Source organism: Colletotrichum siamense, assembly GCF_013390195.1.
Source record: "Colletotrichum siamense strain Cg363 chromosome Unknown KSG_Cg363_contig04, whole genome shotgun sequence".
Classification (NCBI taxonomy): Eukaryota; Fungi; Ascomycota; class Sordariomycetes; order Glomerellales; family Glomerellaceae; genus Colletotrichum; species Colletotrichum siamense.
The window spans coordinates 4,086,606-4,101,957 of record NW_023501017.1 but is presented as its reverse complement, the minus strand read 5'-3'; the positions used below and the strand labels follow the sequence as shown (position 1 = coordinate 4,101,957).

The 15,352-nt window shown below is 53.9% G+C and overlaps 5 protein-coding genes across 5 annotated transcripts; 3 read left to right on the top strand and 2 right to left on the bottom strand.

The window, feature by feature from the left end:
* Positions 1-2,904: 2,904 nt before the first annotated feature.
* On the top strand, positions 2,905-3,384 carry CGCS363_v007002 (uncharacterized protein; the record flags this gene model as incomplete). Its single annotated transcript, XM_036638851.1, has 2 exons — positions 2,905-2,972; positions 3,102-3,384. The coding sequence occupies 2 exons, from the start codon at positions 2,905-2,907 to the stop codon at positions 3,382-3,384; spliced, it is 351 nt and encodes a 116-aa protein (XP_036495922.1).
* Positions 3,385-4,670: 1,286 nt separating this feature from the next.
* CGCS363_v007001 (uncharacterized protein) lies at positions 4,671-5,870 on the top strand (the record flags this gene model as incomplete). The annotated part of the gene is made up of 1 exon (XM_036638850.1): positions 4,671-5,870. One exon carries the CDS (start codon positions 4,671-4,673, stop codon positions 5,868-5,870), a length of 1,200 nt encoding a protein of 399 aa, XP_036495923.1.
* Positions 5,871-5,891: 21 nt separating this feature from the next.
* Positions 5,892-8,276, bottom strand: PHHY-4 (Phenol hydroxylase; the record flags this gene model as incomplete). Its single annotated transcript, XM_036638849.1, has 8 exons — positions 5,892-6,593; positions 6,639-6,919; positions 6,969-7,042; positions 7,091-7,304; positions 7,355-7,389; positions 7,437-7,944; positions 7,993-8,072; positions 8,125-8,276. 8 exons carry the CDS (start codon positions 8,274-8,276, stop codon positions 5,892-5,894), a joined length of 2,046 nt encoding a protein of 681 aa, XP_036495924.1.
* Positions 8,277-9,080: 804 nt separating this feature from the next.
* GRC3 (Polynucleotide 5'-hydroxyl-kinase GRC3) lies at positions 9,081-11,440 on the bottom strand (the record flags this gene model as incomplete). The annotated part of the gene is made up of 5 exons (XM_036638848.1): positions 9,081-10,535; positions 10,584-10,874; positions 10,969-11,045; positions 11,099-11,326; positions 11,392-11,440. The coding sequence occupies 5 exons, from the start codon at positions 11,438-11,440 to the stop codon at positions 9,081-9,083; spliced, it is 2,100 nt and encodes a 699-aa protein (XP_036496334.1).
* A 386-nt stretch (positions 11,441-11,826) lies between these two features.
* CGCS363_v006998 (uncharacterized protein) lies at positions 11,827-14,262 on the top strand (the record flags this gene model as incomplete). The annotated part of the gene is made up of 2 exons (XM_036638847.1): positions 11,827-13,306; positions 13,355-14,262. 2 exons carry the CDS (start codon positions 11,827-11,829, stop codon positions 14,260-14,262), a joined length of 2,388 nt encoding a protein of 795 aa, XP_036496333.1.
* Positions 14,263-15,352: the final 1,090 nt, after the last annotated feature.

Sequence of the window (15,352 nt, the reverse complement as noted above, 5' to 3'; positions counted from 1 at the left end):
TCCCTCCGATTCTATCTTAAATGCACAATCGATTGCACAGCTTCCTTGTTATGGGTAAGGTGACATATCTGAAGTTGGTGACCGTAGTTGAGCTAAGTCAGCCCCGCCCGTGGCTGCAAAGCTCATCAATGTAACAGCCCGGATAACAAGCATGTGTCTGGAAAGAGGTATGGCAACTGTCAGGATCAAATGCGTTACGGTTTCGGAGCATGTATCTTACCTTGTACTGTCTTGCCGTTTGTTTGTGTACCTGAATGTGTAAGTCGGGAGACAAGGTATGGTTGAGATCGCACTAGCGGCCCCCGCATCGGGGCTGTGAAGGAATCCCTGTCGATGATGTGCACTAGTGACACAAGCATTGCCTATTTCAGATAGCTTTCCCACGTTGACTCGCACAGACAAGACGGGATCCTAGTCTCGTTGTAGCCAGATCGGACGACGTGCGACATGTCAATCTGATATTCAGACGAATATCGCGGCGCAGCTTTTGATGATGGCTTCGGATAGCATAGAAGGTGAACCAGCAAGTCTGCAACGCCTTCCGCGCCGCCACTGATGCTTCTTGACTTTCTGACCTTGATGTTTGGCGTAGGTAGTCCAGGCAGCCCGCCCAGGCAGCCGGGTGCGGCCTTTGCGAACCTTCTTTGCGAACCATTTTTTGAGCGAGAGCCGGCACGGGCGAAGAGAAACGTCTTTGCAGCGAAGCTAGCATTGAGATGTAATGGAATGGGTGCCTGAGCCTCGGCGCAAGTCAGGGGGTTTTGCGCTGACATGCGTTCAGTTCTGGTCGGCTTGAGAAACAGCAGAGAAGAGTCACTGGCGACCTCGTCTGCTGTCAATTGCATCGCAATTGCATTCTCATCGTATTGAATCATTTAATTGGTGAGTGAGTGGGTTCATTTTCCACAACCAGAGTGTGTCCGTGGATGGGTTTGTGCAAAAATGACATTCAGGTGTGAACCATGGTTCTGACGGTGTCAAGCGCAAAAAGACAAGAATTCGCCACCTAATGTCGGCGAAAATGCCTGTAGTACTGGGGGCTGCAGATGAGAGTTGGCTCACGTATTAAGATGCATGAAGGAGGCAGTGCAAACATTTTTCTCTATGAACTCGAGGGCATCACTGTGGAGAGGGGAACAACGCAGGACCTCATGGCCAAACGGACCATGAAGATTGAGTTCGTGTGACATCTGCACTTCAATCATCCACGAGCCAACGCGTTTGGGTCCTCTAGAATATCACCAAGGCAGATTGACGACGAAAGCCAGCGTCGACGGCTTCTCAATGACCTAGAGACTGCCCTATTCAAAAGGTGGGAAGCAGCAGGCGGGAAGCTGCACTGACGGGCCGGTCGAGGATGAGAAGAGTGCCGCACGTGATCCTGAACGGAAAACACACACATTGGAACCGGTCAAATAAGCGATCTTTTACCGCCTCACTCTTGAGACTCTCTACAGCTCTTGGGGATCATGACGACGATAGAAGGCAAGCTGACAGGATGAAGGTTCATCTCGTGTTTGGCGCCGTTTGGGGTGGCGGCGACCTAGTCCAAAAGCATCAAGACGGTGAGGTCCCCCTATCCACTAGTGGAGGAGCGTACCCAACGTTCAAGTTTTCGCTACACAGCACGCTACACTAGTGTGCTATTCAAGTGCCATCTCTGAGTACCACCCTTGAATGAACCTTTCCTTAGCGGTATGTCTGCTTGCCTGAACGATCCAGACGTTGTACGGATCCCTAAGGAAGTACGTGAGGAGACACCTGCTAGAGGAACAGCAAGCGAGCAAGGACCATTGCCCGTGTGGTGCAGTTTGAAGAGGAATACCTACCTACTCTGCTGCTCCTGCTGGGGGGAGGGACCTAAGGTAGGTACACTGTAAGGTAGGGAGTGGTGGTGGCCCCGCTAGCTGCTGTTGCGTCCCATGGATCTTTCCAGTGTCACTTTTCCCACACGGCTGGGCGTCCACGTCCCCGCTCCGACCTGCGTCCGTCCTTACCTCGGGCAGTCCTTACCTCACCTCATTCTTCGACCTACCACTCGCTGGCGGGGGAGGTGCTATCCAAGCTTCATCGGCACACCCACGTTTGACTTTTCCCAATATATTCTCTCCTAGCACGTTTTTCCCGCACAAAGACGCCCAGCGATTCACATTGCCCTTCAAGATTCTACGACGGCAGCTTCCCGACCTACCGGTCGTACGCCTTCGCGGGATCGCGCTCTTCGGCACTGCCCCCTTCTCGCCCCTCTGACCCAATTTCTTCCTCTCCCACTCTCTGCCCAGTCCACTCTGGCGTCATTTTCCCTACTACAACTCCTTCCTCGCACGCAGACTCCTTCGTCCTCGCCTTCATTCTCTCTCTACTTTCCTTCCGCCCCCTCCCCAGACCTCTGCTCCGGTAATCTTCAATAGAGGCGCCGACCCTCGCTGCCAACGATCATAACGAGGCTGAAATTTGCGAGCAACAACGTCGACTTCTTCCCCAAACCAGAGCACCCTCACCCAGGAGCCATTGTGCGAGAGTTCCAGCCTTACCTAGCCCGCTTACCTAGCTACTCCGTCCCAAGCCCAAACCCAACCCCCCTAGGACTCTGTCCATCTTCAACAGAGGCTCGCTCGACGAAATCAACGAAGTTCAAATCTGCGAGGAATAACGTAGGCTTTGTCCCGGAACCAGAGCAATCATATCCGAGAGCCATTACCCAAGTAGCATAGCTACTTGGCCCCGATCCCAACCTGAGCCTTGATACCCGGTACCCGACATGGGCGACCGCCAATAGACGACATAAACAGCGACAGCGACAGCGACTTGACTTCATTGCCTTTTCCAATCACTTGCCTTGTTGTCATAACGTCAAAGAGACTCGGACACTGCTAGCGGCATTTTGAGCCGGTCACAGTCACGATGGCCGGCAATCAACCCAACACCGACGCGCACTCAACAGCCTGCAACCAGGGCTCCGTATCATCACCGTAAGTCACAACCGCTATCAGGCCCATGGTGTTTCCGCCTTTCCCTGCTCCTGCCATCGCCTCTCTCCACATCCATGGTATTGTCTCGGCTCGGTATCGTTCGTCATCGCTAATCGTCGTCTCCCACAGAGGGGACGATGGCAAAGTCGTGTCGGCGGCGGAAAGATCGTCGAATGCGCAGACAAATCTGCAACGCTACTTAAAAGACGACGGTGACAGACCTGTCGGTGATGAAAAGTCCCGCATCGACATAGGAGCACCAATAGCCAAGGTCGATGCCTTGTTTTCAAGAGCTGGGGCCGGTCAGGCTCACGAGAAGCCTCGCCAAGCAAGCGCCCATGAAGAGGAAACTGTTCGAGCCATTGGAGATCAACTCTCCACCGTGACTCAAGAGCGGCCTAAAAGGCTGTAATTGACCCCGACACTACCAGAGTTCGCAGGCTTGGTCGTCAAGGACACCCATCAATAGCCCCAGCTATCGAGCTCTCGGATTACCTGCAACTGGCTCCTCGTGTTTGCATTTATTTCCAAGGCGAAGTCGGTTACAAATATACACAGGATGGTTCTCTTATCGATGGCCGTCTCCACGGAGAGGGTTTCATCGAGTTTTTGCACGGAGTTTCGGAAAAGCACAGGTGTTGCAAACATTATCGCCACTTACTTTGTTGTTCACGGATAGTGCCCATCGCCTGGCTTCACAGTTTGGTTGATGTCTGAGAAGACTGAAGCCGGAGGTAGCCTCTCGAGACACTCCCTTTTCGGTTGCTGCGAGTCTGAAAGGGTCGACATGCGGCCTCCTCGATCCAGACCTTAGAAGGCATTCGTCTGGCCTTCTGTATGCCAAAGCCAGACAACCGACAACCTGGAGGCACACGACAAACATGAATCGTGGGCCAAAAGGAAAAGCGTTGGCAAGAGAATGAGACCAAGGTTGGAAATACGGTTAACGTTGATGTTCTTGAGACAATTGGCCGGCGACAAGGGTGCATGTTTTATTTGTGCGTGATACGACTGGTTTAGTCAGTCATTCAAAGTTTAGCTTCGACCGTTGTCATAGCTCGCTTGAGTACTTCTGCATACCTCTTGGGCTTTTCTGTATTACGGCGACTTTCCCAGAATGGTAGACTTCCATCTTTCGAATTGGGCATGGGCTTATGAGGCTCGCCGCTGGGAAGCGCAGCAAAAATGGATCTGGATTTACAGCTAGACTTGTGTTTTTAGTCTCATCTAACATAATCATCGCCACCCTTAACTCCTTCTCGTATATCGACTTCCGAACATGGACCCGGGTGTCCGCGCATGACAACGTTAATCAGAGCAATTTCACAAGTGTTTCTTATCACTAAAGGCCATGACTGTCCTCACTGTTATGACTATCGTCCCAGAGGCCGTCTCTCTCAGTTTGACTATCTCCGCTGTCGTCTTCGTCTTCGTCTTCGTGTGGTCAAGTTGTGCGGTGGGGTTACCTTTGAGGTTTTCATTGAGGTTTCCATCGGGATTTACCTCGAGGTTTACCTTGATAACCGTCCAATATTACGAAGAGAGTTCATTCTCCGGTGCGGAGATACAAAATTTTCACAAAGGCCCCCTTTTTTACTTAGCCATGTTGCTTATAAGATGCTCGGCTCCCTCGCCCTCTCAGACTCCTCCTGCTCTGACATGCGACTTCCATCACCATCATCAAACCCCACTATCAACATGGCGAATTCCCAGACCCTTCAGATGTCACCGAGAGACGACGCACACAGCCGGCCTAGGGACCCCAGCAGGAAGAGGCTGAACGAACTATACGGCCGGGTTGTCGACAGGAAGACCGCGGCCATGACGGCTGTACAACAGCAGCTCAAGGACCTCACAGCTTCCCATCTCGAGGGCACATCGGGCCTATCTGGTCGCGATTTTCAGGCACAGTTCAAACGATTTGAGGAGGATATCTACAATTGCGAGGAAGAGCTTTCGTTGGTCTTATTCGGCAAGAACCAACTCATTGGGATCTTCCAGGACGTCGATGAGTGCGGGGGGAATCTTCGCGACAACGACAGGGCACACATTAACCGGCTTGTTGACTGCGTTACACGCACACATGAATTCACGGCGGGGCCCGGAACGAGGGAGGACAACGCGGAGGAGCAAAGATTCAGGCAGCGAGTGATTGAGAGATACGATCCGTGCGGAGGGAAAGAGAAAGATGGTCCTAGGTGCTCAATCTCGGGAGTTCAATGGGGAGTCGTCGCCGCCCACGTTGCCAATTACAACCTGGGTGAGTCAACTGCACGTCATCTCTTTGGCAAGGACACGGGAGAGCATGGGGGTGGCGGCCATCTCGATAGCCCACTTAACGGACTGTTGATGCACCGCGACTTGGAGAAGGCCTGGCGCGCCGGGCGATTTCTCATCGTGTCAGACGATTTCGTCAATGACAACGGGCGCAGGGAGCGTGGACTCAAGGTAGTCGTCCTGGACTTCGAGCTAGAGAAGGAATTCTATGGGTACAGATATGACATATCGACCCACCAGCTGCATAATCGCAGACTTACTTTTCTCAACAACAACCGCCCAAGTAACAAGTACCTGAACTTCACGTACGCGATGACGGTCCTCCGGCGCCAGGTACTCCAGGCGACTCCGAGTACAACACCCCTCGATCGACGGTTCATGCAGAGCGCGGCTCGGAAGGTCTGGGCGTCAACAGATTCGGACTGGGGACAGTCGTTACTGTTCAAGGTAACTCGCCAACTGGGGTTTCTCACCGAGGAGGAGGCCAAACAGTTCTATCACATCAAACAGGCGCCTCTCAAATTACCTGCACTAGAGGACCGGAAGCTGAAGACTGCGGCCATTGAGGTATCATCAATACTGAGAGAACCTGCGCTAAAACATGACACAGAGTTGATGTAGCTTCATTACGACACCCGCTTCTTAGCTACGTTGGAAGATACCATCGAGCCAGTTCTGAATCTCTTGTTGGCCGTCATGTCCAACCGAGACAACAAGTCCGACATATCCATCAGGCCGGAGACCAACCACCGCACCCTTCGTCTCGTCGATACCGTACTTCTCATACGCTCGCTGCGGCTCCTCATAAAACGTCTTGCCGTCGACGTAAACCTTGTCATAGTCCCAGCCAAGCTTGCTGTCGAATGGATGGTACATCTCATGCACGTCCTTCAACAGCTCAACTTGATCCCGCGGCGCGGTATGCACCAGCAAGACATCCACGATGGAAGGATCTTCGTCCGTCTTGAACTTCATGGATCCGCTGTGAGGGTCTGAGCCAGGCGTGAGCTTGATGGTGGGCAACTTCGGGAGGTAGGTTGTCAGCCAGGCGCCGAGAGCGTTGACCCTGTCGCGCTGGGCTTGTTGCGAGATGTCGCCACCGAAGACGACGAGCCGGAATCGGCCGTTCGAGGGAAGTTTGTGGTGGAGTTCCCAGAGGCGTGCATCTGACTGGCGGATGACTTTGTATGAGGGGAACCGTTGACCTAGTTTGCAGTTTGTGGCAAGGGATTGTGTGCTCTTGGCGGTGCTCTTCTTGAGATCGTTGTCGCCTTCGGGATCTTCTTCGGGACTCTTCGCAACGAGGACGGTCGGTTGATAGTTGACGCCGACGCCAGTGGTGAACTAAAACGGTGAGCTTGAACCACGAATATCAGAGAGGTAACGTACCATCCTGCTAGTGTGGAAAGCCTTCTGGAACTCCTCTGATGAAACACCCGTCTCATCCATAATGTCCTTCGCCGGTCGACCAGTAAACAGCTTTGAAAACTTGCCGTCAAAGGCGATAAGGTCCTTTGCGATCTTCTTGCGCTCGAGCTCATACGACGACAGGATCTCACGGGGGATGATGTTCTTGCATACGAGACCAATCTTCCAGCCGAGATTGTAGCTGTCTTGCATGGAAATGTTCATACCCTGGCCAGCTTTCGGAGAGTGAGTGTGAACGGCGTCTGATCTTGTTAGCGGGCGTCTCATGATAGCGAGAATGGGTCGACTGACCTCCAGCGAGGAAAACGCGGTTGAGCTTGCTAAAGTGGTCACCAGTTCTTTGGCCGATCTGGTAGGCCGTCCACCTGGTGACAATCAGCACTTCATCTACATTGAGGACTGCAAGAAATTACCAATCGCAGTAGTGGTACTCTAACTTGTACGGGCTGAAGATCCTCTGAGCAGACTTGAAGATAAAATCGGGAGTGATCTGAGACCTGTCGACCCGACCACCGCCTGCAGAGACCTCCTTCAGCTGGATGTAGAGTCGGACCATCCGGTTCTCGCGGGGAATAATCATGAGGGCGCCGGAGGTGCTGTGGATCATCGTTCGGAATCTGATATCGGCTGTTAAGCGTTAGCTAAATACATCTCAATTCTACTCGAGCCAAACGTACGAAAGTCGGTGATGGGTACGATGTCCATAACGCCCCTACAACATGTCAGCTTCGGATCTCATCCACAAGGCAACATACTCACCAAATAGCATCCGTCGTTTCGCCCTTCATCTCAAAGTCTTTGCCAAGAGTCTTCCTCGTCCACGAGTGGGCACCATCGCAGCCAACAACATACTTTGCCCTCACAATCTCATCCCTTGCCTCGCGACTCTTTGACTTGGCCAAGATGTCGCCCACATCGTCGTCCGCAAGGTTGCTCCTGAAGATGCCATCGCTGAGATTACTCAGCATCTGTGTTGGCGTCGCTTCCTCCTCGGTCAAGTGCCGCAACGTGACGGTCACAGGATGCGCATCCGGGTCTTCGGCCTTGCTCTCGTCAATCTCGAGCGATGTGGGAATGACCATGCGCTCTACGCGCAGAGCTTCCTCGTCTGAGGCGTACGACTCTCGAATCCCATCTAGGAAAAACTGCTCTATGCGACCCTGGTGAAGAACAGACTCGGTGAAGCGGGAGAGCCCTGGAATGGTGTTGACTGCTTGGGCGCTGCGGTAGATTCTACCGTTTTCGTCATTATTCCAGAAGCAGACCTCTGCACGATGTCAGCGTATGTTTCGGAACATTTGTATAAGTGACCCACCTAGCATGCGGTTCGCTTCTTTCCACACGCGCTCTGCAACGCCGAAGCTATCCAAGATCTCGAGAGACCTCACTTGAAAGCTACCACATCAGTTAGACCCAAGTTATATCATGCGCATCAAAGACATCGTACCCATCTGCCTGGCCAGAGTAGATCTTGGCCGTCCGCTTGTCCACGATGCGCGCCTTGACGCCCAGTCTCGCCAACCACAGCGCCAACATCAGCCCTGCAGGGCCAGCGCCGATGATGAGAACATCAACCTCAGACTCTGGCAGCTCCGTCATGTTGGATCAGGGGCAGCTGGAACATCAAGCAGGCAGGAAACAATGCAGTGTAGTCAGGCACCTGGACAAAGACAGTCCAAGCTGAGTTTGAACAAAGAGACAAAGCTCGTCACTTGGGCCGTTTTGAGCCATGCTGGAAAACGGGGAGTCTTAGCTCCCACGAAAGCATGCGTCGTCGGCGTGGCGGGCCGCAGCAAACTGCCGTTTGTTGGGGTAGAGTTTGGGGAAATAAGCGATGAGAAAGCATGACAAAGGGAAGAGGGGCCGAAGTGGAGGGGCAGAATTGGGGAAATTTCCTACTTTGACGACCACGGACGTCATATGATGTGGGGTTTGCTGAAGGTAAATTGATGCAGGGACTAGCGTCGATGTGTAATAACGAGACCCTAAGTGGCAGGACGCATGGCAGAAGCCATGGCAGGGTATGCAGGTCGCCGGTCTGGATGGCATTGGCGAATGACTTGGCCGCTTACATAGCGGCATCTAAGGATTACACTACCGTCCTGCGAGTATCCAGGACGCCGCCTTCGTCCTCAGTCATCCTTCGGATCGGCCCGCTGAGCGGGGATATGTGGTTTTCCCTCGCCAAAGGACCGGCGGATTTATGTATAATTCCGAAAAGTTGTGACGATCTACCGAATAGGATGGATGGTAGATGGCGGTGGCCACTAGGAGTAAAGAGTTCGGGAAGTGCAACCACATTGAGGGCACCATGGACGAGGACGGCGACTGAATGCCAACGCGGGAATAATCATCTAGGTCTTCGGAAAACAATCCCAAGGATTTTAATCATTGCATCTATCGTTAATCTGCACCGCGGCCGAGATCGCGCCGCACTCTCCAGACTCGTGATCCAACAGGGCGTTTCTCATGACCCTGGAGCACTTCGATCCACGGAATGCCGTTGACATCACCAGCCAAGTGAGGGTTCTCGGGCTCCTTATCTGAATCATCACTCTCCGTGTCCTCGTCCATAACCTCCACAGTATCGTCCTTGTCGGCATCATTGCTGCCAAACGACTGATAGTACAAGTCTTCTGTGTAAGCCCAACCAGGCGAATCGAGCTTTCCGTGGATCAGCACTAGTTGATGACCAGCTTCTTTGGCGGCCATGATACGCTCCAACGGAATTGGCGTCAGCATCTGTAGGGCACCCGCTTTTGTGTCGATGCCTCGGAGTAGAACAAGACCGAGAGTTTGCGAGTACCGAGGGTCCAAGGTCTGGGCATCGGAATTTGGGATGTATGGAACACCTTCCGTGGTTCTTGATACCAACTCTTCCAACTTTGCAGATGACTCTGCGTCATCTACGTCCATTTCCTCGCCCTTGATGCTCCCTCTCAGACGGCCGAATGCCTTGGAGTCTACGGTCTCGACCAGACACATTATGGATCCATTAATGGTTTCCGTCAGCAGCTCGGGGGGCGGCTGATATTCGTAACTGATAACACCAAGTATCCCGCGATTTCTCCCCTTATAGTTGACCAACAAGGGCGGTGATGTTGTTAGTGGTGTTGGGTCCCACGTTATCTGGTTCGGCGCCGACCTTCTCGTATGGAAGTAGGCCAAAGCCTGCATTGCCCGCAAGTGCGCTGCTGTTCTGGAAGTAAACTCCGACTGCTGAGAGGGAAGCGTGCTCAAAGTTGCTTTACAAACCGCCCGAAGGCCCTCGACGCTCTCTCTAGGACCGTCTTCCGACATGTAAATGACTTCGGTCGGTTTGAAGCTGGATGCAAGTTCGGTCAAGAGGTCGAGACCCGTTCCCAGAACCCAGCCAGGTGTGTTGATGATCAAGGGCAAGCCTTGACAAGTACTTTGGTAGTGAGAGTATAGATTCAGAGCGCATTCCAGATACAACTCTGGGTCTGATGCTGGAGAGACGGACGCAATGGAGTGACATCTAATAATTGATACAGCTTGCTCATCTGTTGCAACGTGTGTGAATGACGGCCCCAGGTTGGGCTCTCTGATCTGAACCAAGGCTATTGTGCCTGCAGGAGTGTACTCTGGCTGTCCAGGATCGAGGTCGAGGATGGCCACCGAACGAGCGACGCGTCGCTGTCCGGGAGTGGTCAGAAGGCGGTTGCTAAGTATCCGGCCAAACGTCGATTTTCCAGACGATTTCGGACCACAAAGCATAACGCTTAGAGCCGGATCTTGTTTAATCTTTGCGAGACCCGCCAGTTTCTTATTCCATGCAGGAAGGGAGCGCAGGTCTTGGATCAGGGCCCGTTTAGGGGCGTCATCGGCAGTGCAGATCTAATCATGTTAGCATTGCTGCGTAGGAGTCTAGCGTACGAAACTGACAATCTTGTATGTGTCCACGGCAGCCCGTTTCTTGCTCGACTTGGTTTCTTCTGGTTCGTTCCAAAGACTTCTGAAAAGTGGTGAAAGTCGTTCGAGCTTGCGAAGGCTGGCAGCCTGCGGGTGCGGATGGAGCTCCAGGGTCGTCTCATCGGAGCAGCGAACCACCGGTATGCCGTGGCAATGAGGCGCGTGAACCCATTGAATGCCGTCTGTCGGCCGTATGGTAGCTCCAGCAACTGTGACTTCGCCGCTAATGACCTTGATTCCGTAGCTTCCTAGAACCAAGAAGCGCTGGCAAAGTTAGTAATGGCGCGATGCGTCTGGTAGGGGGAACTTGCCTCGCTATCTTTCAAATTCAATTCTAGGATTCCCCCAGCGTGTTTACGCGAGTTGCTTTTGTTTGGCCTAAACGTCGAAAATTGCTGAGGTATTGGCTTTGCAGGTGCCTCAGCGTCCACGCCGCTAGGAATGTCAGCCAGCAGGTTTGGATTTGGAATCATCTACATACCTCGAACCATCGCCAGCTTGACCTTTCGGGCTGCCAGACACTGCAACCTGCTGTTGCAAAGGCTCCTCTGCTCTTTCGGCGTTCCCCGTCCTCTTGGGTGGCCTCGTTCTGGCCGGAGAACGCCCAGGGGTCGGAGTGGATGCCTGGGACTCAGGAGCCGGCTCGGACTGCGGAGCTGGCGACAAAGATGGGCTGGCCGCAAGAAGTTGCTGCCTCAGAGCAAAAGCGCTCATTGCTTTAATGAACGTCAGCGGGAGATGGCGTTGAAAGGGTTTTGTGGTGCTGCTTGGCAATACTCACGTCTAGACCCTTCAGAGGTCTCAAGCTTGCGTCTCTTTGGGGTGGCCATGATGGCTTCAAATGGTTCAACTAAGAAATCACCAAGAACACCAATTTCAGTAGACCACTGTGATGACTCTCTTGTCTACGAGTAAAACGTTGAGGAGGCCTTGTTTGGGTCTTGAGCCGCTCAGTCCCAACCCAGCTGTCTTTCACCGGTAAAGGCAATCACCTGAATTAAAAGGCAAGAGCCCGTCGGGTGAAGGACAGGCAGCTGCTCTTGCAGCCCAGATTTATTTTAGCAATCTACTTTCGCCGACAAAAGGTCAGCTTTCTTTTCTCTTCAACATACTTCGATCTCAACCTTCCTGTCGCAACTCACTCAGATTTTTTGCTCTTGCCCACCACCAAACCCAACACACACAACCAGCACAAGCCACGCTCTCAATCGCAACGATGGGTAGAAAATCGGATGGACACCGCAGTGGAGGTTCGCAGCGCAGAGATCGCACGCCCATCAAGCAGGAAATCAAGCAGGAGATTGTCGATGATGATGGAAAATCCTTTTTGCGCGCCTTCTCTCCAGCGCCGCCCAGCTTCTCGCGCTCCCCAAAGGCGTTCGGCAGTGGATCCGGCGCGCCCACCACTCAGGCGCAGGCGCATCGCCCTGCCACTGCGAACGCCCCGCTGGCCCGTGCCACCCCTACCAGAATTTCTGAAGCCTCTCAAAAAATTCCTGTCGCGCTGAAGTCCAAGTCTCCCATCACGCCCTCGAAAAAGGTCACGTTCGCCCCGCGTCCGATTTTCGAACCCAGCCCTGGCACAATGGCACCGCGCAAGCTCGACGGAGTTCACTCGCTGAACGCGCTGCTCGAGGCAGGCAGCAAGGAACCCGCCCAGACCAAGGGCAAGTTCACCAAGACCGCCAAGCCCAAGGCCGACAAGAAGTTCGACCCTCGTGCAGACGACTCCGACTCCGAATCGTCCAGCGCCGATAGCGATAGCGATGACGAGCCATCCCCAGGCTTTCTGGCTAGCATCAATGGCCATGTATCTCCCAAGAAGTCTGCCGACACTCCCCTGAAGAAGGCCAAGCGTGGCAAGGACGATGAGGTTGCCGATAGCGACGTCGAGCGCACCGCCTCGTCCGCAAAGGCCAATGCTACCAAGAAGAAGCCTACGAGACCCGAGAGCTCCTCTGAAGACGAGTCTTCCTCTGCCGAAGCCGAGGAGCAGTCCGACTCGGATTCCGACTCCAGCGACAGCGATAGCGAGTCCAACAAGAAGCCGGCCCAGAAGGTGCCCGAGAAGGCGAAGGCGGTTGAGAGGGCCGCCAGCAGCAGCTCCTCCGAGTCGGAGAGCGAGTCGGAGAGCGAAGCCGAGGAGACGAGCAAGCCCGCGGCCAAGCCAGCAGCAAAGCCCGCAGCTAAGCCTGCTGTCAATGGCACCAAGTCGACCAAGGCCGCTTCCACCAGCTCCAGCGAAAGCTCGAGCGAAGAGGAGTCTAGCGACAAGGAGTCCAGCAGTGAAGAGGAATCCAGCTCCGATAAGGACGGCAGCTCTGACTCCGACTCCGACGATGAGGCAGAGGAGCCTGCTGCGGTTGTTACTCAACGCACTGGCAAGGAGCTCAGTGTCCCTGGCTTCGTTGGAAAGGACTTCATCCTCAGAAAGGCTCAGGGCGATGAGGACGGAAAGGACATGGTCGACTTCTTCGCCAAGGCCAAGGTCGATGGCAAGCAGCTCTGGTACTTTACCGCTCCTGCTTCCGTCCCAATCAACGTCATCGAGAAGCTTGAGATCCCTATGGATAAGGTCAAGAAGGGGCAGCCAATCTTCAAGCACAACTCGGAGGACTACACTGTCAATCAGGATGATGGAAGCACGTCGATCCAGCTGATCATTCCCAACAAGAAGGGAGCCCGCTATGAACCAGGTACGTTAGGACTATTCAGCTCCGTCGAACTTCACTAACAACATGCAGCTCCTCACAAGGTTGACAACGTCCTCCACTTCAAGCGCGTCACGCAGCTGCCCGGCGGCGACCCCCGTGTGAACACGCGCGCTATCGAGCCGAGCGCCGTCCGCCCCCAACCCCCGAACCTGACCGCGCGATTCCGTCCCATCGGTATCACTGACGATACCCCCATGGGTAACATCGGAGTGGATGCCTCGTCCGACGAGAGCGACGTCGAGATGACCGCGGCCCCGGCAGTGTCCAGCTCCAAGAAGTCCAAGCAGGCTGCCAAGTCGCAAGACGCCATGGACATTGACGAGCCCACTCCCAAGGCCAAGAAGACCTCCAAGAAGGAGAAGAAGTCCAAGACGGCCAGCGAACCCGCCCAAAACTCTCAGTCCACCATCATCGAGGTGCCCAACTCTCAGCCGCTTACCTCCAAGAAGGAGAAGAAGAGCAGCAAGAAGAGACGCGATAGCATCGAGTCGATCTCGAGTGTTGGCTCCAACCCCAAGCCTGAGCCGAAGAAGGCCGCGGCCACCCCCAAGTCGTCGAAGCGCAAGCACTCCTCCGAGGACGACCAGGATTCTGCTTCCGCTCAGCTGGAGCAGGAGACCTTGTCCGCCGAGAAGAAGGCCAAAAAGGCAAAGACAGAGACTGCCATCCTGCCTCCCACCATTCCCAAGGCCGGCTTCTCCTTCTCCAGCCTCGGCAGCCCGGCTCCCACCTCGACTCCTCAGTCGACCAAGTCCAAGAGCTCGAAGAAGACCAAGGAGACCCCTATTCAGCCCCCCAAGCGCCAGTCGATTGTGCCCATTCCCACGCCTGGCGTGAAGATGGCTTCGCCTGCCGCCGCGGAGACGCCCAAGGAGAAGACCAAGCGCAAGTCCAAGTCGGACAAGAAGGAGACGCCCGTTCCCGCGCCCAAGTACTAGAAGGCACCCAAGCCCGGACAGCGTCCCCGGTCCAAGTCCTACTCTGGTCGTTTTCCCCTGTGAATAATGCACATCGGATATTTCAGCAGCGTCAGTCAGCATCCTCTTTTGTCCGGCATTTCCTGGGTATCTTTCTGGGTTTTCGGTGGAAATGGCATGGCCCTATCTGCTCATATCGGCCTCTCACTTGCTTTCTGGGTATTCAGACATGAATATCCTGCGACTTGCTTATACAGTTGTCAGAGTATATACCTCTTTTTTTTCTTGCTTTGGGGCGTTTTAGGTTTCGGAAAAGCAGCAGATGAAGGAGGGAGGTAACGCTCGAGAAGAGCTTTTTGTTAGCTAGGTAGCTTCACAGTCAATGAATGACCAATGATTTAATTGTGGATTGATGATTTTATGGGTGATGGTGAGCAGCAAACATTTGCAGGGACATGACTACGGCGAAGGTAGTCCACTGGAGATGCTTGAAATGACGATGTAAATATGCGTAGGGAAATTTCTGGTTGAGGGAAGCATCCGTAGATGACCTTGATGACCAAAGAACACCACGGGCACAAATGACGCCAGACGAACTAACACAGGAACCTACCGAGAGCGACGACGAGAACGAGAACGATGATCTCTTCAACATGCTCAGTTCGTCTCTACTTTGTCTTTGTGCCTCATTGCTCACTCTGCCCAACATGACATAATTATACCCGCATCCAGATGCACAAAAACCAAAGCATCAAATGCCGGATATCCGCACCAACAGCAACGCAAACCAACAGCCAAATTTCCCTCTTCTCTCTTTTCCCCTTCCCGATCAAGTCAAGCAAGCACCCCCAGCTGGCCTTAACCTTACCTCAGCCTGCCGTACACTCACCGCCTCATCTCCCACCGTATCCATCATCGGCACCCGGCACCGCGGTCGTTGGAAATTAGACATGAAAAGACCCATGTTCCGCCCCGGCCCCGGGCCGCCGAGAAACCATGCCAAGAAATCCCTGTCGGCGCGGGGGGGCCAAGCCACACGGTCGGGATTTTGTCATCACCTCTAGTGCGGCTCTTGTTTTTACGGCTGTTCGTCCTCTGACGGCGGGAGAGC